Below are 26,666 nucleotides of genomic sequence, written 5' to 3' on the forward strand. Positions count from 1 at the left end.
ATCAGGATAAGACTTTGCCAACAAACAGCAACCTTGTACGCCTTCAGAGTCCTCCTGGATAGAGAAAGAAAAATGTTGTGAAGAAGAAACGGAGAGTGGTGGTCATGGGGGATTCCCTGTTGAGAGGAACAGAGGCCGCTATCTGCAGACCGGATATAACTTCAAGAGAAATGTGCTGTCTTCCAGGTGCAAAAATTAAAGATGTGTCTGACAGGATATCAGGACTCTTCAGACCTACAGATGACTACCCATTCCTGCTACTACATGTGGGGACAAATGACACCGCAAGAAACGACCTGGAAACCATCTGCAGAGACTTTGAAGACTTAGGCAAGAAAGTGAAAGAACTGGGAGCGCAGGTGGTCTTCTCTTCCATCCTCCCAGTGGATGGCCATGGAACAAGGAGGTGGAATAAGATTCTGCAGGTGAACAACTGGCTACGTCGATGGTGCCATCAGCAACGATTTGGATTTCTGGATCACGGAGTGAACTACTTATACGATGGACTACTTGCTAGAGATGAGATGGGGTGCACCTTACGAAGACTGGAAAGCAGGTATTTGGAAGTCACCTTGCTACACTTGTAAGGAGAGCTTTAAACTAGAACAACATGGGAAGGGAAGCAAAAGACCAGAAAAAGCCATACACCTGACAAATGCTATTGAGAACTCTGCTATTAGAAGTGGAAAGGAAGAACAAAGACGAAAGAATCTAATTAATAAAAATATTGGAGAAAGAGAAACCAAGCACAAACTAAAATGTTTCTATACTAATGCACAAAGCATGGGCAACAAACAAGGAGAATTGGAACTACTAACACTGGAAAAGAAATATGTTGTCATTTTAATCACTGAAACTTGGTGGGACAATACACATGATTGGAATACAAGACTAGAAGGATACAACTTATTTGCAAGAAACAGACTTGATAAACGAGGAGGGGGTGTCACATTGTATGTTAGAAACGCGTATATCTGCACAGAGATTGAAGCTTCAGAGACTGGGAGTTCTGTGGAAACTGTTTGGGTAAGAATACAAGGACAGAACAATGGAAAGGACACCATTGTAGGCATTTACTACAGGCCGCCTGTGCAAGCCGAAGATATGGATGAACTCTTTATGCATCAAATGGCCAAGTTCTCCAAAAAATATGACATAGTTGTCATGGGAGATTTCAACTATCCAGACATTTGTTGGGAATCTCTCTCAGGCAAAACTAACAGGTCAAGGAAATTCTTATCCTCTCTTGCTGACAACTTTATCTTCCAAAAGGTAAGGGAGAAAACAAGGGGAACTGCTACCTTGGATCTAATCCTTATAAACAGGGAGGAAATGGTTGAGGAGGTAAAAGTGGTTGGGACCCTAGGAGGTAGCGACCATGCTATTTTAGAATTTTGTATAACTAGAGGCGGAAGACCTGTGAAGACTCAGACGTCAAGGTTAGATTTCAGAAAGGCAGATTTTAAGGGATTCAGAAAGAGAATTGGAGGGATCCAATGGCTGGATATCCTTAAAGACAAAAATGTCCAGGAAGGATGGGAAATCTTGAAAAATGAAATTCTCAAAGCACAGTTGTTAACAATTCCGAAAAGAGGGAAGAATAGGAAGCATTTAAGGAAACCAGGATGGATGAACACAGAACTTAAGCACATGCTAAAAAGGAAGAAAAAAATGTTTATAAAATGGAAAGAGGGAGGCATATCTAAAGAAGAATATAATGCTGTCTGCAGAACCTGCAGGGCACAAATCAGATTATCTAAAGCTGAAAATGAATTGAGGCTTGCAAGAGATGTCAAAAGCAATAATAAAGGATTTTGGGGATATGTCAAAAGTAAAAGAAAAGTCAAAGATGCTATAGGATTTTTACAGGATGAAAATGATGAAATGGTAAGACAGGATGTTGAGAAGGCTGAACTTTTAAATTCCTATTTTGCATCTGTTTTCTCTCAGAAAGGAAATGTAACATCAACTGTTATTCACTGTCCTATTAAGGGAATAGAAGAATCCAGGATATCTATAAACAGAAAGATAGTGAGGAAACACTTAGCTAACCTAAATGAATTCAAGTCTCCAGGTCCAGATGAATTACACCCCAGAGTACTGAAGGAGATAGCAGAAGAAATTTTTGAACCCCTCTCCATAATCTTTGAAAATTCTTGGAGAACAGGAGAAGTGCCAGAAGACTGGAGAAGAGCAAATGTTGTTCCTATCTTCAAAAAGGGGAAGAAGGTGGACCCAGGCAACTATAGGCCGGTGAGTCTGACTTCTATACCAGGAAAGATCTTTGAACAAATTATTAAACAACATGTATGTCAATACCTGGATAAGAATGAAGTGATTATACAGAGTCAGCATGGGTTTGTAGCTAATAAGTCATGTCAGACTAATTTAATTTCCTTCTATGATGGAATCACTGATTGGGTGGATCAAGGAAATGCTGTAGATATAGTATATCTTGACTTCAGCAAAGCATTTGACAAAGTATCTCATACAATCCTTATTGAAAAAATGACTAAGTATGGAATGGACAAGGCAACTGTTAGGTGGATTCATAACTGGCTTAGTGATCGGACCCAAAGAGTGGTCGTAAATGGCTGCACATCCAGTTGGAAGAATGTCTCAAGTGGGGTACCACAGGGCTCTGTCCTGGGCCCTGTATTGTTCAACATCTTTATCAATGATTTAGATGAAGGAATTGAGGGTAAACTGATTAAATTTGCTGATAACACAAAGCTAGGAGGGATAGCTAATACTAGAGAAGAGAGAGAGAGGATTCAAAAAGATTTAAATAAACTGGAGAAGTGGGCAGCAACTAACAGAATGGTTTTTAACAGGGAGAAATGCAAAGTACTACATCTGGGCAATAAAAATGAAAAACGCATATATAGAATGAGAGGAATAGGGCTAAGTGACAGCACATGTGAAAAAGACTTGGGTATACTAATAGATCACAGACTGAATATGAGTCAACAGTGTGATGCAGCAGCAAAAAAAGCAAATGCAATTCTAGGATGTATTAACTGAAGCATACAGTCTAGATCACGTGAAGTCATTATTTCCCTCTACTCCTCTTTGGTCAGACCTCATCTGGAATATTGTGTCCAGTTTTGGGCACCACATTTTAAAAAAGACATCAACAAACTGGAGCAAGTTCAGAAAAGAGCGACCAGAATGGTGACCAGTCTGCAAACCCTGTCTTATGAGGAAAGGTTGCAGGATTTGGGAATGTTTAGTTTGCAAAAGAGAAGACTGAGAGGAGACTTAATAGCCATCTACAAATATCTAAAGGGCTGTCACATTGTAGAAGGATCAACTTTATTCTCATTTGCACAAGGAAAGACTAGAAGCAATGGGATGAAACTGAATGGGAGGAGACACAGATTAGATATTAGAAAAAACTTTTTGACAGTTAGAGTGATCAATGAGTGGAACAGGCTGACACGAGAAGTAGTGAGTTCTCCTTCATTGGAAGTCTTCAAACAGAGGCTGGACAGACATCTGACTGGGATGATTTAGCGAATCCTGCTTTGAGCAGGGGGTTGGACCAGATGGCCCAGGAGGTCCCTTCCAACTCTACGATTCTATGATTCTATGATTCTATGATCCTGTTGCAGGGAGAGAATCTTCTCTCGTGGGAGAAAGACCCTTGACCGACGAGTGTCGAACAGTAGGCCCAGAAACACAAGGCGTTGAGAAGGAACCAGACAGGACTTTTTCCTGTTGACGATCCACCCGAAATTGGAAAGAGTGTCTAGGACGATCTTCAAACTTAGGCGCGCCTGGTGAAAAGAGGGAGCTTTGATCAGAATATCGTCGAGGTATGGAAAAAGAACGAGACCTCTGATCCTCAACAAGGCCATCAACGCAGCCATGATCTTCGTGAAGACTCTGGGAGCGGTGGCGAGACCGAAGGGCAGCGCAACGAACTGGTAATGTTCCTGGTGAACCGCAAAACGCAGGAACTTCTGATGTCCGGAGAATATGGGAACATGTAGATAGGCATCTTGGATGTCTATTGAACACATGAATTCCTGCTCCTCCATGGAAGCGATTACCGAACGAACCGACTCCATCCAGAAGCGGCGAAGACGGACTCTCTTGTTAAGCCGCTTGAGATCCAAGATGGGTCGAACCGTCCCGTCTTTTTTCGGCACCACGAATAGGTTTGAATAAAACCCTGTGAACCGCTCCGATTCGGGAACGGGCACAATCACCCCGGAACTGAGGAGAGAGGCGATGGCCGTAAAGAACCCCGGGATCAAGGCTGGATCTTTTGGAGGACGGGATTTGAAAACACGATCCCGTGGAAGAGAGACGAACTCTATCTTGTATCCTGACGATACGACCTCCCTGACCGAGGTGTCCTCTACTGAGGCCAGCCAGACGTCCTTGAAGAACAAGAGTCGACCTCCCAATTGGAAGGGACCCTCGGGAGTCAGAGGATAGTCATGCTGAAGTGGACCATCCAGATCTGGATCTGGATGGTCTGCCCTGTGAAGAGTGGGATCGCCAGGAGGGAGTGGGTCTGAATGAAACTTTCTTCCTATCTTGGCGTGCCTGCGGCCTGTCACGCTCGCGCCTTGGCTGAATGGCGCGAGCCGGGGGTTGTGGCCCCACTGTGCCACAGACCAGACTACCCTGGAAGGGGCGTGACTGCGACATCTACCTTGGTCTTCACTGGAGCCTCTGATGGTGAGGTCAGGCTTGTGCGGCAGGTAGCTGCCGGGTGCCACTCCAGGGTGGTGTCTGGCTGTGGCTGCTGATCCCACTCGGGAACAGGACACCTGGACAGGTGCGAGTGACAAGCAGGCTGAGACACTGGGCAAGCAGGCACGGCTTGGTACACTGGCAGGCAGGCACGGCTTGGAGACACGGCTTGGAGACACTGGGCAAGCGGGCACGGCTTGGAGACACTGGACACGGCTTGGAGACACTGGGCAAGCGGACACGGCTTGGAGACACTGGGCAAGCAGACACGGCTTGGAGACACTGGACACGGCTTGGAGACACTGGGCAAGCGGACACGGCTTGGAGACACAGGGCAAGCAGGAGTGGTATATGAGAGAACAGGTTTGGACCTGTTCACACAGGAGATGCAGGTATGGATATAGGCAGGAAGGTGTGGTATATGAGAGAACAGGTTTGGACCTGTTCACACAGGAGATGCAGGTATGGATATAGGCAGGAAGGTGTGGTATATGAGAGAACAGGTTTGGACCTGTTCACACAGGAGATGCAGGTATGGATATAGGCAGGAAGGAGTGGTATATGAGAGAACAGGTTTGGACCTGTTCACACAGGAGATGCAGGTATGGATATAGGCAGGAAGGTGTGGTATATGAGAGAACAGGTTTGGACCTGTTCACACAGGAGATGCAGGTATGGATATAGGCAGGAAGGTGTGGTATATGAGAGAACAGGTTTGGACCTGTTAACACAGGAGATGCAGGTATGGATATAGGCAGGAAGGAGTGGTATATGAGAGAACAGGTTTGGACCTGTTCACACAGGAGATGTAGGTAGGCAGAGCCGCAGGAGTGCGGAGCAGGCAGAGCCGCAGGAGTGCGGAGCAGGCAGAGCCGCAGGAGTGCGGAGCAGGCAGAGCCGCAGGAGTGCGGAGAAGGCAGAGCCGCAGGAGTGCGGAACAGGCAGAGCCGCAGGAGTGTGGAACAGGCAGAGCCGCAGGCATGCGGAACAGGCAGAGCCGCAGGCGTGCGGAACAGGCAGAGCCGCAGGCGTGCGGAACAGGCAGAGCCGCAGGAGTGCGGAACAGGCAGAGCCGCAGGAGTGCGGAGCAGGCAGAGCCGCAGAAGTGCGGAACACAGATAAAGCTGCGAGGGTGCAGATGCACACACAGGGAGGACACAAGGAAAGACACAGCAGAGAAGGAACCACAAACAAGGAGACTGACAGACAGAGGTAAGACTGAGTTCAGAGAGAGACACAGGGGCAAAGACACAAGGACCAGGATATTCTGAGACAGAGCACGGACAAGGTACAGGGAACAAGACTCAAGGGCCAGGATATTGTGCCTCCTGGCAGGCGGACAAGGGACAAAGCGAGACAGAGTATTCCTACAGAGAAGGAGATACACAGAACAGGGCCTGGCTAGTTCAGGAGCAAGGACCTAACTGAGTTTAGACATTGCACAGGCAATGTTTCAGTGGGAGTGGTGAAACTAAATAGTCAAGGGCTCCAGGTGATTGGTCAGGGACAGATTACCCAGGTGCACCCAGACTGCATAAGAACCAGAGAGTTCAGGCGCCGCCCCCTATACACACAGTCAGGAAACATGGAGAGCAAGCAGAAGAAGAAGAGGCATAGCACATGGAGCTCAGGGCTGGCAACAGACAGATTTCACAGCATGGCTTGAAGCAGAAAGTAAGTTGGTGTGCGGGGGATGGGAGGCCATGCAGTGACGCCAGCAAGGTTGTTACACAGCCTTTGTTGGTTGGAGGATGTCTCCGTCGTATTGAAACAGCGGAAAGCCCGAAAGGGTCGAAACTGACGCCTTAGTGGAGGTCTGCGAGGCTTGGACTGAGGGAGGAGGGAACTCGTGCCTCCGGTGGCGTCCTTAATAATCTGGTCCAATTGGGATCCAAAGAGGCGTACTCCCTGAAAAGGCAGATTAATAAGAGACTTTTTAGATGACAAGTCCGCCTGCCAAGCTTTGAGCCAAATTGTACGTCGGATTGCCACGACGTTGCTTGAAGCCTGAACTGTGCAGGATGCGGCATCCAAAGAAGCAGAAAGCAGATAATCCCCCGCATGGGAAATCTGATTGGCGGGATCGGCCAATCGATCTGGTTGTGCTTTCTCTAGGATGCCCTGACGAAGATCCTCTGCCCAAGTAGCTATGGCCTTTGCTGCCCAAGATGAAGCAAAGATTGGGCATACCGGCGTCGAAGCCGCTTCGAAGGCAGACTTCGCCAGGGATTCTATAATTCTATCATTAGAATCCTTTAAAGACGTCACACCTGAAAGCAGGAGAACCGTGCTATTAGACAGTCTGGACACGGGCGGGTCCACCGAGGGCGAGGCAGACCAGTTATCCGTGAGCTCTTTAGCAAACGGGTACAGTACGCCGAGACGCTTTCCTCTTTGAAAGCGTCTGGTCGGATCTTCCCTTTCTCTTGCAAAAATCTTTCCAAACTCGGAATGAAAAGGAAATACCCTGGAGGGTGTTTCCTCCAGTCTGAACGAAACCTCCTGATCTGAAGATTTCGCAGGGGAGTCAGAGATTTTGAAGGTGTGGTTAATTGCCGCAATGAGGTTCTGTACTGTAACTTTCATGTCCGCGTCCTAGCCAGATTCCAGCTCTACAATCCCTTCAGAAGACATATCCGAGAACGCTTCACCTGACTCGGGTGAGGAGGCACGGGAGGGCGACTGCTGGGAAGGACTAGGTGCAGATGATGGGCCAGGAGAGGATTCCGGCCGGAGATCCTGCCTGGGCCTTTTGCGGCTTCTGCTAGCTGGCTCAGATGGAGCGTCTTGTGACCTGCTGGACACTGCAAAAGTGTCCAGGGGCAACTTGTCAAGAACGGCCACTAGGGACTGAGACACCCTGGTTAGGTCGGCCACAGATTGTGAAAGAGACGAGGCCCAGCCAGGAATGGGTGGTTCGCTTTCCCGTGGCGCAATAGGTGGTTCCTGGACGGGGTCATGCTGAACGGGATTGCTGCAGTCCAGGCAGATGGGAGTAGGCTGACCTGAGGGAAGTTTGCGATTGCAAGAGGAGCATGCGAAGAACTGGACTAGGGTGCCCGTGGGGACTGGCGGACGGCCACGATCAGGCTTAGAAGTAGACATGGTGAAGGAAGAGAAGATGAAAACCTGCGGAACTGCCGGAAGGTTGGGGGACAGAAAGGCAGAGTAGGGTGTCAGTCTGCAGATGCAGAAGTACTCACGGTCTGGTGACCCCGAAAGAGATGAATTAGGCTCCTGCAACTGGCCAGGGACCGACAGGAAGCGCTGGTCTCTGCTTTGGTCTCCGGCTGTCAGGCTGCAAAGATGGCGACAGCCCGACATGAGGAAGTAAAAGCGCGGTTTCTGTGCAAGAAGAAGGGCGGAGCTAGTCGCCTCCACCAGAGGGAAAACCCGCCCCCCCTTCCCAGCCACAAGCCTGAAGAGGCGGTGGGAGGGCTTAGGAAGGCAACGGCCTAGGAGAGCGGATGGGGGCGTGGCCGCGACGGGCGCGAAGGCCCAAATTGAAGCCGGAGGCTAAAATAGACACGGCGGCCGCCTGTCAGCACTGGGCGGCGCGGAAGAACTGCGGCGCAGCCGCGCCCGCCCCTAAGAAGAATGCCGCACTAGCCCTGCTCCCAGACGCCACCCACCGCGACTGGGAAGCGCCGGCCGCTGATAACCTGCGGCGCTACTTTGGCGTCCTTGTGGAGACTCTGGGAGCGGTGGTGTCTTCTTCCGGTCCAATAAAGGTACCTTCCATATCCCACGCTGTCTGTCCATTCCGTCTTCGCGCCTTGTCCAACCAACAGGCTCTTGTGGGCGAGTGGGTGGGAGGCAGGGGGCAAGGACCATCCGTCGTCGCTGGCACGTCCTGTGCTGAGCCCGTGGTCCGCCCGTAGAACTATGAGGATACGGGGTGATAGTACACGCCGTACTAATAGTCTCTTGTGGGAGTACAGTTGTGACCGTTCACACTGTATCCCGCCTAAGACCTGAAACGACGCACATCAAGGTAGATATGGGTCCAATGAAGGACCCGTGTCCACCTCCTACTGACACTAAGCTAAACTGAGGAAATTTCTGCCGGTCGGTGGGGTGTACACTGCGGAGGAGGAGCTAACCTTTTTTTGCATAGTGTCAGCCTCCTAGTGGCAGCAGCATACACCCATAGTCTCTGTGTCCCCCAATAAGGCGAACGAGAAAAATGATTTTTTAATTGTACGGCTGTACTTTATAAACATCTGTGAAGCCCTTGGGGGTTCAAAGTGCTCACCACATATCTAGATAAGTTCCTTGGGGAGTCTAGTTTCCAAAATGGGGTCACTTGTGGGAGGTTTCCACTGTTTAGGTACATCAGGGGCTATCCAAACGTGACATGGCGTCCGATCTGAATTCCAGCCAATTTTGCATTGAAAAAGTCAAACGGCGGTCTTTCCTTTCTGAGGTCTGCCATGCGCCGAAACAGTGGTTCCTCCCCACATATCAGGTATCAGTGTGCTCAGGACAAATTGCACAATAACTTTTGCAGTCCAATTTCTCCTGTTACCATTGGTAAAATAAAAAAATTGGACCTGAAGTAGTTTTTTTGTGAAAAAAAGTTAAATGTTCATTTTTTTTTAAATATTCAATAAATTCCTGTGAAGCATCTGAAGGGTTAATAAACATCTTGAATGTGGTTTTGAGCACCTTGAGGGGTGCAGTTTTTAGAATGGTGTCACTTTTGGGTATTTTCTATCATATAGACCTATCAAAGTGACTTCAAATGTGATGTGGTCCGTAAAAATAAAATGGTGTTGTAAAAATGAGAAATGGCTGGTCAGCTTTTAACCCTTATAACTTCCTAACAAAAAAAAATTTTGATTCCCAAATAGTGCTGATGTAAAGTAAACATGTGGGAAATGTTACTCATTAAGTATTTTGTGTGCCGTATTTCTGTGATTTAAGGGCATAAAAATTCAAAGTTGGAAAATTGCGAAATTTTCTAAATTTTCGCCAAATTTCCATTTTTTTCACAAATAAACACAAGTTATATGAATGAAATTTTACCACAACCATGAAGTACAATATGTCACAAGAAAACAGTGTCAGAATCACCGGGATCCATGGAAGCTCCAGAGTTATTACCTCATAAAGGTACAGTGGTCAGAATTGTAAAAATTGGTCTGGTCATGAACGTGCAAACCACCCTTGGGGGTTAAGGGGTTAAAATGTTTCTAAAGAAAAATTGTCTCCAACAATTCTTGTAAGAAGAAAAAAATAAGCAAAAATGCAGAAGACACATTTTATAATTGTTAACATGTTAAACATTTATTAAAAAGAAATTAATCTTTTTGTGCCCCAGAACATAGATGTACACCGCAGGGATGGCACAGAGGAGGCTGCAACAAAAACCCTGAAAAGCAAACATGGCAACTAAGAAGGTGTGACAGAGTTTGGCTGAATGCCCCCCCGTCTCCAAGTACTCGATAGTATGGGGCGGCCTAGTTACTCCGATACTTACATGCCTAATAATGGGGTCTGGGCTGCAATGTATGAAGGTCTATTAGGCCGGGCCAGAGGCAGCGTCCAATAAGTTACCTTATAACGCCCCCATACACATTAGACTAAAGTTCCATGAAAGCACTGATTTCGAGGGGTTTGGCCGACCATATAATGTATTTGGGGGCCTCCCGACAGATGATGTCAGGGCAGAGAAGGATCCGGCATCCTGAATTTCAGAGGATAATCTGTTTGCTCTTCCTGTAGATAATCCTCCTCTAGAGGAGTCTGGAGGCGACTCTCTCATACAGACCACAGGAAAGCTGGAATATTTGTGTGTATGGGGGAGTCGGGAGAGATCGCCGTCTGCCAAATGACCGTTCAGCCAACTCTGATCTCATGTGTATGGGGCCGTTAGTATTACACTGACAGGCAGTGATGATACACGGCACTACAGTAGTACAGGGCATCACCGGAGCCATCAGAGGCTTGTATGTTGTATGATCGCACTGATCAGAGGGGTTTAAAAAAGGTTTAAAGGGGAAAAATATCACAGTTTCAGCAACAAGAAATATCCATCACTATATGGAAAGCAGAGTCACTGCACAATGTTAGTTACGTCACGTCCATAACTACTTTATTATACTCTATTATCCTGTACACAGTGGAGTAGATAGAAATCACAGGTCCCACAGCAATAGCTGGAATTGGACCCTCCAACGCAAATAAAAAAAATCTCTCTATCTATATACACTGTTCAAAAAAATAAAGGGAACACTTAAACAACAGAATATAACTCCAAGTAAATCAAACTTCTGTGAAATCAAACTGTCCACTTAGGAAGCAACACTGATTGACAATCAATTTCACATGCTGCTGTGCAAATGGAATAGACAACAGATGGAAATTATTGGCAATTATCAAGACATCCTCAATAAAGGAGTGGTTCTGCAGGTGGGGACCACAGACCACATCTCAGTACCAATGCTTTCTGGCTGATGTTTTGGTCACTTTTGAATGTTGGTTGTGCTTTCACACTCGTGGTAGCATGAGACGGACTCTACAACCCACACAAGTGGCTCAGGTAGTGCAGCTCATCCAGGATGGCACATCAATGCGAGCTGTGGCAAGAAGGTTTACTGTGTCTGTCAGAGTAGTGTCCAGAGGCTGGAGGTGCTACCTGGCGACAGGCCTGTACAACAGGAGATGTGGAGGGGGCCGTATGAGGCAACAACACCGCAGCAGGATCACTACCTCCACCTTTGTGCAAGGAGGAACAGGAGGAGCACTGCCAGAGACCTGCAAAATGATCTTCAGCAGGCCACAAATGTGCATGTGTCTGCACAAACGGTTAGAAACTGACTCCATGAGGACGGTCTGAGGGCCCGACGTCCACAGATGGGGGTTGCGCTCACAGTCCAACACCGTACAGGACACTTGGCATTTGCCACAGAACACCAGGATTGGCAAATTCACCACTGGCGCCCTGTGCTCTTCACAGATGAAAGCAAGTTCACACTGAGCACATGTGACAGCCGTGACAGAGTCTGGAGACGCCGTGGAGAGCGATCTGCTGCCTGCAACATCCTTCAGCATGACCGGTTTGGCAGTGGTCAGTAATGGTGCGGGGTGGCATTTCTTTGGAGGCCGCACGATGTTGGGCTGTGAGCACAACCCCCATGGAGACACAATTGTGCCTTTACCTGGAGATAAATTCCCAGTGGGGGCAATTTCCAAAATGCAATAACTTAAGTGGGGAATTCAGCTCTTTTCACACTTAAGGGATCTGTATATGGAGTCTACAAACTACAGTGGGGAAATAAGGATTTGTTACGCGGCCAATTTTGGGGTAAAGTCACATTTTCATGAGGAAATAAAGTAAAATTGTCATTTTTTCCTTCCACATTGCTTAAATTCCTGTCACACTATCCGAATTCAGATATTGTCCTGTCAGAAAGGAGAATACAGGGAGCGAAAGGGTTAATAGGACTCACAGGAGGAACCGGCCCAGAAAGCAGAAGTTCAAGGAGTGTCCGCCACATATATGACTGCTCTGTGCACAGGACCTGTGATGAGGTCACAGGAGGGGAGGAGTCAGGGGTCACATGATCAGGGGCCTCAGTGAGTACAGGACTCAGTGTGCTGGAGAGCTCCCGATAATCAGCTGCGTGTGTCGCGCTGTGTGATAGTCACAGCACCTGCATGGAGAGCGACACATGCAGCTGATTATCGGGAGCGCTCCAGGGATCCGGGGTCCCGATGCAGCTATTCGGTAAGTGATATTAGCCAATAACAACTTCTCCGACGATATTCGCTCATCTCTAGTAATAACAGCTCAAAGAAATTCACCAAACTTTTCATTAAGTTTAATAGCAAGACCCTATTAAATATTGAGCACCAGCGGGATGAAGCATTGACATTGGCATGTAAAAGTGTGGGCGCCCCTGGTCAAAATGACTGTTATTGTGAGCAGTAGTAAGATGAAGATGAAATGATCTCTAAAAGGCCGAACCTCTAAGATGGCACATGGCCTTTGTATTTTAGGCAAAAATAATAATAATAAAAATATATATATATATATATATATATATATGGACTTTTTACAATTTCATAATTGCAAAAAGGAAAAAGGGGCGATGCAAAACTTTGGGCACCCTTGGAGATTTGTGTACTGAGATAATTTTGATCAAAGTTTCACACCTTAATTAGTTTGTTAGGGTTATGGTGAGATCACATGGTGACCAGGAGCTACAGACTGAGGAAAGGGCTAACAAGCCTTCACTAGACCCCTGTACAGCTGTATAATGAGGTCCAGGCTTTATAGTGAAGGGACAGGAGTGAGGGCCTGTGCCCAGGAGCTACAGTCTGAGGAAAGGGCTAAAAATCCTTCACTAGACCCCTGTACAGCTGTACAATGAGGCCCAGGCTTTATAGTGAAGGGACAGGAGTGAGGGCCTGTGCCCAGGAGCTCCAGTCTGAGGAAAGGGCTAAAAAGCCTTCACTAGACCCCTGTACAGCTGTATAATGAGGCCCAGGCTTTATAGTGAAGGGACAGGAGTGAGGGCCTGTGCCCAGGAGCTACAGTCTGAGGAAAGGGCTAAAAAGCCTTCACTAGACCCCTGTACAGCTGTATAATGAGGCCAGGCTTTATAGTGAAGGGACAGGAGTGAGGGCCTGTTCCCCGGAACTACAGTCTGAGGAAAGGGCTAAAAAGCCTTCACTAGTCCCCTGTACAGCTGTATATTGAGGCCCAGGCTTTATAGTGAAGGGTCAGGAGTGAGGGCCTGTTCCCAGGAGCTACAGTCTGAGGAAAGAGCTAAAAAGTCTTCACTAGACCCCTGTACAGCTGTATAATGAGGCCCAGGCTTTATAGTGAAGGGACAGGAGTGAGGGCCTGTTCCCAGGAGCTACAGTCTGAGGAAAGGGCTAAAAAGCCTTCACTAGACCCCTGTACAGCTGTGTAATGAGGCTCAGGCTTTATAGTGAAGGGACAGGAGTGAGGGCCTGATCCCAGGAGCTTCAGTCTGAGGAAAGGGCTTAAAAGCCCTCACTAGACCCCTGTACAGCTGTATAATGAGGCCCAGGCTTTATAGTGAAGGGACAGGAGTGAGGGCCTGATCCCAGGAGCTACAGTCTGAGGAAAGGAGTAAAGAGCCTTCACTAGACCCCTGTACAGCTGTATAATGAGGCCCAGGCTTTATAGTGAAGGGACAGGAGTGATGGTCTGTTCCCAGGAGCTACAGACTGAGGAAAGGGCTAAAAAGCCTTCACTAGACCACTGTACAGCTGTATAATGAGGCCAAGGCTTTACAGTGAAGAGACAGGAGTGAGGGCCTGTTCCCCGGAACTACAGTCTGAGGAAAGGACTAAAAAGCCATCACTAGACCCCTGTACAGCTGTATAATGAGGCCCAGGCTTTATAGTGAAGGGACAGGAGTGAGGGCCTGTGCCCAGGAGCTACAGTCTGAGGAAAGGGCTAAAAAGCCTTCACTAGACCCCTGTACAGCTGTATAATGAGGCCCAGGCTTTATAGTGAAGGGACAGGAGTGAGGGCCTGTGCCCAGGAGCTACAGTCTGAGGAAAGGGCTAAAAAGCCTTCACTAGTCCCCTGTACAGCTGTATAATGAGGCCCAGGCTTTATAGTGAAGGGACAGGAGTGAGGGCCTGATCCCAGGAGCTACAGTCTGAGGAAAGGAGTAAAGAGCCTTCACTAGACCCCTGTACAGCTGTATAATGAGGCCCAGGCTTTATAGTGAAGGGACAGGAGTGAGGGTCTGTTCCCAGGAGCTACAGACTGAGGAAAGGGCTAAAAAGCCTTCACTAGACCCCTGTACAGCTGTATAATGAGGCCAAGGCTTTACAGTGAAGAGACAGGAGTGAGGGCCTGTTCCCCGGAACTACAGTCTGAGGAAAGGACTAAAAAGCCTTCACTAGACCCCTGTACAGCTGTATAATGAGGCCCAGGCTTTATAGTGAAGGGACAGGAGTGAGGGCCTGTGCCCAGGAGCTACAGTCTGAGGAAAGGGCTAAAAAGCCTTCACTAGACCCCTGTACAGCTGTATAATGAGGCCCAGGCTTTATAGTGAAGGGACAGGAGTGAGGGTCTGTGCCTAGGAGCTACAGTCTGAGGAAAGGGCTAAAAAGCCTTCACTAGTCCCCTGTACAGTTGTATAATGAGGTCCAGGCTTTATAGTGAAGGGACAGGAGTGAGGGCCTGTGCCCAGGAGCTACAGTCTGAGGAAAGGGCTAAAAAGCCTTCACTAGACCCCTGTACAGCTGTATAATGAGACTCAGGCTTTATAGTGAAGGGACAGGAGTGAGGGCCTGTGCCCAGGAGCTACAGTCTGAGGAAAGGGCTAAAAAGCCTTCACTAGACCCCTGTACAGCTGTATAATGAGGCCCAGGCTTTATAGTGAAGGGACAGGAGTGAGGGTCTGTGCCTAGGAGCTACAGTCTGAGGAAAGGGCTAAAAAGCCTTCACTAGTCCCCTGTACAGTTGTATAATGAGGTCCAGGCTTTATAGTGAAGGGACAGGAGTGAGGGCCTGTGCCCAGGAGCTACAGTCTGAGGAAAGGGCTAAAAAGCCTTCACTAGACCCCTGTACAGCTGTATAATGAGGCCCAGGCTTTATAGTGAAGGGACAGGAGTGAGGGCCTGATCCCAGGAGCTACAGTCTGAGGAAAGGAGTAAAGAGCCTTCACTAGACCCCTGTACAGCTGTATAATGAGGCCCAGGCTTTATAGTGAAGGGACAGGAGTGAGGGTCTGTTCCCAGGAGCTACAGACTGAGGAAAGGGCTAAAAAGCCTTCACTAGACCCCTGTACAGCTGTATAATGAGGCCAAGGCTTTACAGTGAAGAGACAGGAGTGAGGGCCTGTTCCCCGGAACTACAGTCTGAGGAAAGGACTAAAAAGCCTTCACTAGACCCCTGTACAGCTGTATAATGAGGCCCAGGCTTTATAGTGAAGGGACAGGAGTGAGGGCCTGTGCCCAGGAGCTACAGTCTGAGGAAAGGGCTAAAAAGCCTTCACTAGACCCCTGTACAGCTGTATAATGAGGCCCAGGCTTTATAGTGAAGGGACAGGAGTGAGGGCCTGTGCCCAGGAGCTACAGTCTGAGGAAAGGGCTAAAAAGCCTTCACTAGACCCCTGTACAGCTGTATAATGAGGCCCAGGCTTTATAGTGAAGGGACAGGAGTGAGGGTCTGTGCCTAGGAGCTACAGTCTGAGGAAAGGGCTAAAAAGCCTTCACTAGTCCCCTGTACAGTTGTATAATGAGGTCCAGGCTTTATAGTGAAGGGACAGGAGTGAGGGCCTGTGCCCAGGAGCTACAGTCTGAGGAAAGGGCTAAAAAGCCTTCACTAGACCCCTGTACAGCTGTATAATGAGACTCAGGCTTTATAGTGAAGGGACAGGAGTGAGGGCCTGTGCCCAGGAGCTACAGTCTGAGGAAAGGGCTAAAAAGCCTTCACTAGACCCCTGTACAGCTGTATAATGAGGCCCAGGCTTTATAGTGAAGGGACAGGAGTGAGGGTCTGTGCCTAGGAGCTACAGTCTGAGGAAAGGGCTAAAAAGCCTTCACTAGTCCCCTGTACAGTTGTATAATGAGGTCCAGGCTTTATAGTGAAGGGACAGGAGTGAGGGCCTGTGCCCAGGAGCTACAGTCTGAGGAAAGGGCTAAAAAGCCTTCACTAGACCCCTGTACAGCTGTATAACGAGGCCCAGGCTTTATAGTGAAGGGACAGGAGTGAGGGCCTGTGCCCAGGAGCTACAGTCTGAGGAAAGGGCTAAAAAGCCTTCACTAGACCCCTGTACAGCTGTATAATGAGGCCCAGGCTTTATAGTGAAGGGACAGGAGTGAGGGTCTGTGCCTAGGAGCTACAGTCTGAGGAAAGGGCTAAAAAGCCTTCACTAGTCCCCTGTACAGTTGTATAATGAGGTCCAGGCTTTATAGTGAAGGGACAGGAGTGAGGGCCTGTGCCCAGGAGCTACAGTCTGAGGAAAGGGCTAAAAAGCCTTCACTAGACCCCTGTACAGCTGTATAATGAGACTCAGGCTTTATAGTGAAGGGACAGGAGTGAGGGCCTGTGCCCAGGAGCTACATTCTGAGGAAAGGGCTAAAAAGCCTTCACTAGACCCCTGTACAGCTGTATAATGAGGCCCAGGCTTTATAGTGAAGGGACAGGAGTGAGGGCCTGTGCCAAGGAGCTACAGTCTGAGGAAAGGGCTAAAAAGCCTTCACTAGACCCCTGTACAGCTGTATAATGAGGCCCAGGCTTTATAGTGAAGGGACAGGAGGGAGAAAAGTGGGGAAAGGAGGAAGAAGAGCCGGACTGCCCATCACTAACCTGCAGAGCCGCACTCCACATATATGGCCGCTCTGTGCACAGGACCTGTGATGATGTCACAGGAGGGGAGGAGTCAGGGGTCACATGATCTCCGGAGTGCAGACCTCCATGGAGCCTTCTCCTCAGTCAGTGACATTCCCGCCATTATTTGCCCCTCACTACTGGCACAATTACCCCGCGCCGCCTTCTCTACACAGTGTTATGTGTGGAATGTAACGTGTGATTTCTCTGGAGGGAAATAGACCCCACACATGAGGGAATTATCCCTAGTTACCGGCCGTCTACTATATGGCGGCATATGATTGTGCTATCGACTCCACACCAGGAGCTAAAATGCCCAAATCTCTAATGTAACCGCTATAAGAGAAGATATAACAAATTTCCCCTAAACTCACACAGCGGAGGAGGCCTCACTTGGAGCAATGTGACTTGCGCACAGAAAATCTATTCCCGGTTCTGTGATAAGTTATCGGCCGACAGGAAGAAGAAAGGTCTGAATTACTGCCCAGACTGGAGGAGAAACTGCAGGAGTGAGAATTGGCCAATCAGCGCTCTTCACCCCTATACTTATCTACACAAATACAAGATATGAAATGACAATTAGACGCCATTCTCACCACCAGAACGGAGAGGCGCTAACTTGGAGTAAAGCCGCGTTTTATCACCATGCCAATAAGCCTAATAAGATGCCGCTCGTAAGCTCAGAATGAGAGAGTCACTGCATATAATCTCCTCTATAAAAGACCCTAAGGGTCAGACCTCAGCCCACCCCGATGTCATGTATAGCACTTATAATGAATACCCCCAGAGTTTGTATTCGCCCCCACAATCACCCCCCTCACTACTGGAGTCATTCCTTCACACACTACATCTACCTAACCTGACTGAGTCCGCGGCACAACAACTCCATTTACACATCTCTGAGGAGGAAATAGTTTCACCAATCAAAAAACTAAAAAGAGGAAAGGCCCCGGGGCCGGATGGTCTTACAGCAATATATTATATAAAATGCAGCGATGTGCTGACACCACATATAAAAACCTCTGTAATTCACTACTAAATGGCTCACAGCTGCCCCCTGAGCTCTACGTGGCGCATGTAACCGTAATCCCTAATCCTAAGAAAGATCATCTCACAACAAATTATAGACCTATATCCCTCTTATACATTGACTTCAAAATCTTTACATCCATTGTGACAGGATCAATAAAATCCTCCCTCACCTCATCCATCGGGGTCAGGTTGGTTTTATACCAGCGCGACAGGCCCCAGATAATATTAGGAGAGCGTTAAATATTATTCATACAACTAACCTACAGCGAAAGCGACTTCTCCTGCTTGCATTAGATACTGAGAGGGCTTTCGATTCGGCGTCCTGGACATATCTCTTTACGGTTCTATCGGAAGTCGGATTCTCCCCTAAACTTATAAAGTGCCTCCAATTGTTATATGACAGCCCTATCGCTTATGTAAAACTCCCGTCACCACACCCCCCTCCAATTAATATTCAGAGGGTACCAGGCAGGGCTGTCCTCTATCTCCGGATCTTTTTGCACTTGCAATGGAACCCATTGTGGAAGCAATAAGGAGAGATCAGAATATCCTGGGCCCTGAGAATATGGGAGACCAATATAAAGTCAGCCTCTTTGCGGATGATCTCCTGCTCTCATGCTGTCTGTCTATGAAGGGCACACAGTGCATCACCCAGCTTTGCACATAGACTTGCCTCTGCACCTAGCATTCACATGGTATGTCCATCCACCCAGCTCTCCTGCTCTCCTGCTGTCTGTCTATGAAGGGCACACAGTGCATCACCCAGCTTTGCACATAGACTTGCCTCTGCACCTAGCATTCACATGGTATGCCTTTCAGCTAACCCCAGCTTACCCCAGTGTTATTTATGACCTTGTTTGCTCTGGCTTGATCATATGCATCTGGTCCACTCTTAATTGTCTGACCAAGAAGAGTAGAGACCACTCCTCTCTGCTTCACACCTGACTGCACTTAGTTGTACATATATTGCAGAGCACAAGTCTGCATAAAGACTTCAGTCTGCAGTGTGATTTCCTATAAGTGTGTTCTAGAAGTGTGAAGATTAATTTAAGAATTAAAACCAGAATTGAACCAGAAGGGAACTGAAGGTAACTGTACACAGTCACTGTAAACAATGTTTCTGCTTGTTTTCACCCCTATAATCCTTCACTTTCTGCTAATTCCCCTAATCCCTACTCCTAGTAAGGAACTGTTCATCTCTTCTTCAATCCTCCCCATCCACCTCACCTCCGCCTCAAAACTGTTCCTTAACATACAATCCTCTGTCTCCAAACACAGACAGCCCCCTCATGCCCTCTCCTGCTCCCACCTGCTAACACTTTCTCTGCTCCTTCTCACTGCTGGTGATATCTCCCCAAATCCTGGTCCTCCTCACCACATTCCCACAGTCATTTCTACCTCCCATCCACGCTCTATCACAACCTTCCGTAACCTCTCCAACCTTATACCCATTCACCCAGCCCCTGCTTCCCCAGTCCCACTAACAGGAGCTCTGTGGAACGCTCGCTCTGTCTGCAACAAGCTTTCCTACATCCATGATCTCTTTGTTACTACCAAACTTTCCTTCCTCGCCATCACCGAAACCTGGCTCACCCCTTCTGACACAGCCTCTCCTGCTGCACTTTCATATGGTGGCTTCCACCTTTCTCACACCCCCCGCCCCAGCAGCAAACATGGTGGAGGAGTTGGTTTTCTCCTGTCAGATACCTGCTCCTTCACCCCAATCCCACTGCCACCCTCTGTTACCCTCCCTTCCTTTGAGGTGCACTCTGTGCGCATCTACTCCCCCTCCAACCTCCAACTGGCTGTCATCTACCGCCCCCCAGGGCCAGCCACCACCTTCTTTGACCACTTCACCACCTGGTTACTTCATTTCCTTTCCACGGACATCCCTACTATCATCATGGGCGACTTCAACATCCCCATTGACACTTCCCTCTCAGCTGCCACTAAACTCCTATCTCTCACTTCCTCCTTCGGCCTCACTCAATGGTCTTCTACAGCCACCCACAAAGATGGCCACACACTGGACCTCATCTTCACCCGCCTCTGCTCCCTATCTAACCTCTCTAACTCACCTCTTCCTCTCTCTGACCACAACCTTCTCACATTCTCTTCCCTCTTCACTCCATGTCTACAATCCCCACCCCACAAACTCTCACACCCTCGCAGAAATCTTAAACACCTTGACCTACACTCATTCTCTGAATCCCTTCTCCCTCTCACAGATATAAGTTCCTTACACAATGCGGATGACGCTGCCGCTCTATATAACACCACAATAGCTGTAGCTTTGGAATCCGCTGCCCCACTTACACATACCAAAGCTCGCAAAATCAACAGACAGCCCTGGCACACCAGCCTGACCAAAGAGCTGAGGCGAGCTTCCAGGGCTGCTGAGCGCAGATGGAAAAGATCCCACTCCAACGAGCACTTCATCGCATTCAAACAGTCCCTCACTACTTTCAAGACCACACTCGCCACAGCTAAACAAACCTACTTCTCATCTCTCATATCCTCCCTGTCTCACAACCCTAAACAGTTATTCAACACCTTCAATTCTCTCTTCCGCCCCCCAGCACCTCCTCCCTCCCCACTCATCTCAGCTGAAGACTTTGCCTCATTTTTCAAGCAGAAGATTGATAACATCAGAGAAAGTTTTGGTCAACAACCCCCAGAACCCTTCCTCCCGACTTCCCAGCCCTCCACCTTCAAAACCAACTTCTTCACCATTACAGAAGATCGACTCTCCACTCTACTCTCAAGATCACATCTCACCACCTGTGCACTCGACCCGATCCCATCCCACTTCATACCAAACCTCACCACAGTCTTCATCCCAACCCTAACCCATCTCTTCAACCTATCACTAACAACTGGTGTTTTCCCCTCAAGCTTTAAACATGCCTCCATCACACCTATCCTCAAAAAGCCCTCTCTTGACCTATCCTCTGTATCTAGCTATCGCCCTATATCACTTCTCCCCTACGCCTCCAAGCTACTGGAACAACACGTCTACCTTGAACTGTCCTCCCATCTCTCTTCTTGCTCCCTCTTCGACCGCTTACAATCTGGCTTCCGGTCACACCACTCCACTGAAACTGCCCTTACTAAGGTCACCAATGACCTCTTAACCGCCAAGAGCAAGCGACACTACTCTGTCCTCCTCCTCCTGGACCTGTCGGCTGCCTTTGACACAGTGGACCATTCCCTATTATTACAGACCCTCTCATCCCTCGGCATCACAGACTTGGCCCTATCCTGGATCTCATCATACCTAACAGACCGGACATTCAGCGTCTCCCACTCACACACCACCTCCTCACCTCGCCCCCTATCTGTCGGAGTCCCACAAGGTTCAGTCCTTGGGCCCCTGCTGTTCTCTATTTACACCTTTGGCCTGGGACAGCTCATAGAATCTCATGGCTTTCAGTATCATCTCTACACTGATGACACACAGATCTACATCTCTGGACCAGATATCACCTCCCTACTTACCAGAATCCCTCAATGTCTGTCCACTATTTCATCCTTCTTCTCCGCTAGATTTCTGAAACTCAACATGAACAAAACAGAATTCATCATCTTTCCACCATCTCACGTGACCCCCCCTACGAACCTATCAATTACAGTAAATGACTGCCCACTCTCCCCAGTCCCACAAGCTTGCTGCCTCGGAGTAATCCTTGATGCTAATCTCTCCTTCAAACCACATATCCAAGCCCTTTCCACTTCCTGCCGACTTCAACTCAAAAATATTTCACGAATCCGTTCATTCCTCACCCAAGAATCTGCAAAAACCCTAGTCCATGCCCTCATCATCTCTCGCCTTGACTACTGCAACCTCCTGCTCTGTGGCCTCCCCTCAAACACTCTCGCACCCCTCCAATCTATTCTAAACTCTGCTGCCTGACTAATCTACCTGTCCCCCCGCTATTCCCCAGCATCTCCCCTCTGTCAATCCCTTCACTGGCTCCCAATTGCCCAGAGACTCCATTACAAAACCCTAACCATGACATACAAAGCCATCCACAACTTGTCTCCTCCATACATCTGTGACCTCGTCTCCCGGTACTTTCCTGCACGCAACCTCCGATCCTCAAAAGATCTCCTTCTCTATTCCCCTCTTATCTCCTCTTCCCACAATCGCATACAAGATTTCTCTCGCGCATCACCCCTACTCTGGAACTCTCTACCACAACATATCAGACTCTCACCTACCATCGAAACCTTCAAAAAGAGCCTGAAGACCCACCTCTTCCGACAAGCCTACAACCTGCAGTAACCACTGATCGACCAAACCGCTGCACGACCTGCTCTACCCTCGCCTACTGTATTATCACCCATCCCTTGTAGATTGTGAGCCCTCGCGGGCAGGGTCCTCTCTCCTCCTGTACCAGTTATGACTTGTATTGTTTAAGATTATTGTACTTGTTTTTATGTATACCCCTCCTTACATGTAAAGCGCCATGGAATAAATGGCGCTATAACAATAAATAATAATAATAATAACACTACACTCCCTCACTTGTTTTCCCTCCTTCACGATTTTGAGAAGATCTCAGGGTTAAAAATTAACATTGATAAACCCGAAGCATTATTTGTAAATTTTCCTAAGACAGAGCAAACTAATATAGCCTCCCATTTTGTGTTTACAGACAAAGAACATTATCTAACATATCTGGGTATCAACTTAACAGCCAACAGGTCACCTCTGTTTAGGTGGAATTACTCTCCACTGATCCAAAACTTCCAGAGGGACCTGGATAGATGGGCTTCCTCAAAGTTACCCTGGCTCGGCAGAATACATGCATTAAAAATGGTGTCACTGCCTCGCTTCTTATATCTATTTAGGTCCCTCCCAATTATGGTACCAGCCAGAACGTTCACTCAGTTAAGGTACTGTCACACTTAGCGATGTACCAGCGATCCCGACCAGCAATATGACGCGGTCAGGATCGCTGGTACATCGCTAAGTGGTCGCTAGTGAGCTGCCACACAGGCAGATCTCACTAGCGACATCGCTGGGGACGGGGATCGCTACTTACCTGTCACACCAGGCGATCCTGCGTCCTCCCGCCCGGCTCCACGCGTCGCTCGTCCTCACAGCAGGAAGCGCCACAGGAAGCTGATGACGAGAAACAGTCCTGAATGTTCTCGCGCGATCAGCGCTAATCAGCGGGGGAGCGGGTCGTAGGTAAGTATCAGACACAGAGATATCGCTAGCAATATCGCTATAACGTCACTAGTTATAGCGATATTGCTAGCGATATCTCTTAGTGTGACATGCCCTTTACACTCTATGATGTCTAAGTTTCTTTGGCTCGGAAAACAACCCAGAATTGTGCAAAAACTGATGTTCCATCACAGAAAAGAAGGGGGTTTATCCCTCCCTAATTTTACACTTTATTACAAGTCGGCACAGATTGCTCCATTAATAAGTGCGTGTTCATATCCCAATAGTCCGAGATGGGTTATTCTGGAATCATTTCTCTCCCAACCATTCTCTTTATCAGGCCTAATGTGGACCACAGACCGACTTCCACGGGGGTTAATGAATGTGGCTCCTTTTACAGTCCACTTGTTGCTTCTTTGGAGTAAAGTCCGGTTTAAATATAACTTACAATCAAGCCCTTCTCCCCTGACAGCTATATTACAAAACCCCATGTTCCCGCCAGGCTTTGAGCCACAATTTTTTTCTTGGTGGAAGCTGAAAGGTATTCATGTACTTAAACATTTGTGTTCCCCATTTAATATCTTACTTGACAGACAGGAATTTGTTCAAAAATTTGAACCTCCAGTTAGGGAGGTAATGCGACTGAACCAGATCTTCCACTTTGCAAAGCAGATCCTCCCGAGCGGTACTACTCTCAGGGCAACCAGTTTTGAAAATTAATGTCTAAATGACCCTTTGGGCAGGGGAACGATCGCATTGATCTACTATACTATAAATTCTCCAAAAGATGATAAAAAATTGAAGTATATGTTACAGTCGGAGGAGGATCTGGGGTTTGAACAGTCAATTGATGAATGGTATCGTAGCTGTGACACCCTATCATGAGGCAGTCACCAGACTTCCCTTGTGGAGACCTCCTTAAAACTATTGCACAGAGTTTATTATGTACCGGAAAAATTCACAGTATTTTTCCTAAAATCTCGGGAGACTGTTTTAGGGGCTGTGGAATATCTGGTGACATGAGACATATTTGGTGGTCTTGTACGGTGGTTTCTGGGCTTTGGGAGAAGGTGAAGCGTCTGATAGCACAGATGTATGGTGGACCGGTTGATCTGGAACCTTCTAACCTTTTACTGGGAACCAGGCCTTACCGGCTTCCAAAAATCTTTCATAAGCTACTAAACTACTTATGTATGGCCACTAAATCCACATTGCGGCAAAGTGGAAGTCGCCCTCACTGCCAATATCTATGGTGAAAGAGAAGATGAACGACATTATGTTATTCTCATTTGTGGCCCCAGCGTTTCTTGTAGAATAAATCCCTTTCTCACACAGTCCTGTAGTAATGACTTTGTTCTCACGTTTTGTAGGAGGGTTCATCTGACTCCATCTTATGTTATCAGCATAAGTGCGAGAGATGAGAGACCGACGACTGTAGTTTTACCGTGTGTGTCCGGCGTCAGTTCTACAGTGTGAGAGATGCGGGGTCTGTGACCGAACCTGGGGGTATACGGGTGTATACAGTGTACACAGGGGTCTGTTATCGAAGCTTGGGATATACGGGTGTATACAGCGTACACAGGGGGGTCCGTGACCAAAGCTGGGGGTAATAGAACAAACTGACGGCACATCTAGAACTAGTCTGAATAGGTGCATACCAAAAAGCAACTTACATATTAAATTAGAAAATGGTAGCACACCAAATATGAAATATGTGAAATACGAATAGCAAAAAAAAGCTGGGGGTATACAGATGTATACAGCGTACACAGGGGTCTGCAACCGAACCTGGTGGTATACGGGTGTATACAGTGTACACAGGGGTCTGCGACCAAAACTGGGGATATATGGGTGTAGAGTGAACACAGGGGTCTGCGACCGAAGCTGGGGGTATACGGGTGTATACAGCATACACAGAGGGGTCTGCGACCGAAGCTGGGGGTATACGGGTGTATACAGCGTACACAGAGGGGTCTGCGACCGAAGCTGGGGGTATACGGGTGTGTACAGCATACGCAGGGGGGTCTGTGACTGAGGCTGGGGGTATACGGGTGTATACAGCATACACACAGGGTTCTGAGACTGAAGCTGGGGGTATACAGGTGAATACAGTATACACAGGGGTCTGCGACTGAAGTTGGGGGTATATGGATGTATAGAGTGTACACAGGGGTCTGCGACCAAAACTGGGGATAAACAGGTGTATACAGTGAACACAGAGGTCTGTGACCGAAGCTGGGGGTATACGGGTGTACACAGCGTACACAGAGCAGTCTGCGACCGAAGCTGGGGGTATACGGGTGTATACAGCGTAAAGAGAGGGGTCTGTGATCGAAGCTGGGGATATACTGGTGTACAGTCATATGTTAAAGTTTGGGCACCCCTATTAATGTTAACCTTTTTTCTTTATAACAATTTTGGTTTTTGCAACAGCTATTTCAGTTTCATATATCTAATAACTGATGGACTCAGTTATATTTCTGGATTCAAATGAGGTTTATTGTACTAACAGAAAATGTGCAATCTGCATTTAAACAAAATTTGACCAGTGCAAAAGTATGGGCACCCTTATCATTTTCTTGATTTGAACACTCCTAACTAATTTTTACTGACTTCCTGAAGCACTAAATTGGTTTTGTAACCTCATTGAGCTTTGAACTTCATAGCCAGGTGTATCCAATCATGAGAAAAGTTATTTAAGGTGGCCACTTGCAAGTAGTTCTCCTATTTGATTCTCCTATGAAGAGTGGCATCATGGGCTCCTCAAAACAACTCTCAAATGATCTGAAAACAAAGATTATTCAACATAGCTTTTCAGGAGAAGGATACAAAAAGTTGTCTCAGAGATTTAACCTGTCAGTTTCCACTGTGAGGAACATAGTAAGGAAATGGAAGAACACAGGTACAGTTCTTGTTAAGCCTAGAAGTGGCAGGCCAAGAAAAATATCAGAAAGGCAGAGAAGAAGAATGGTGAGAACAGTCAAGGACAATCCACAGACCACCTCCAAAGACCTGCAGCATCATCTTGCTGCAGATGGTGTCACTGTGCATCGGTCAACAATACAGTGCACTTTGCACAAGGAGAAGTGTTATGATAGAGTCACCGTAGGAGGAAGACACAAAAATAGAAGCTACGTCCAGAAAACCAGAGAAGTTGGCAGACCCCTGAACCTATCAACACAACTAGCAGTAGCCGTGGGGGGTTCCTATGGAGCCCTAGACCCCTCGATCACAGCCGGAGAGATAAATAGCCTAAAGACAGAAAAGGAAATCTAAACTGCCCCAGAGCAGACCCCAAAGCAAAATGCAGCCCCCCACAAATAATGACGGTGAAGCAAGAAGAAAGAACACAACACAGACAGAAAGATAGACTGAGCAAAGACGGGGCCCAAGCTAACTAGATAGGAAAGGACAGGAAGGCTG

General features: G+C 47.8%; 1 protein-coding gene across 1 annotated transcript in view; it reads left to right on the forward strand.

Moving 5' to 3' along the window:
* Positions 1-8,174: 8,174 nt before the first annotated feature.
* The window catches only part of LOC141101542 (uncharacterized), a 41,292-nt gene continuing 22,800 nt past the window's right edge, over positions 8,175-26,666 (forward strand). The window contains exon 1 of the mRNA XM_073590666.1: positions 8,175-8,411. Coding sequence (XP_073446767.1) covers positions 8,175-8,411 — 237 coding nt within the window. The remainder of the gene's footprint in view (positions 8,412-26,666) is intronic.

Source organism: Dendrobates tinctorius, unplaced genomic scaffold, assembly GCF_039654945.1.
Source record: "Dendrobates tinctorius isolate UK_male_01 unplaced genomic scaffold, ASM3965494v1 ptg000119l, whole genome shotgun sequence".
NCBI classification, from domain to species: Eukaryota; Metazoa; Chordata; class Amphibia; order Anura; family Dendrobatidae; genus Dendrobates; species Dendrobates tinctorius.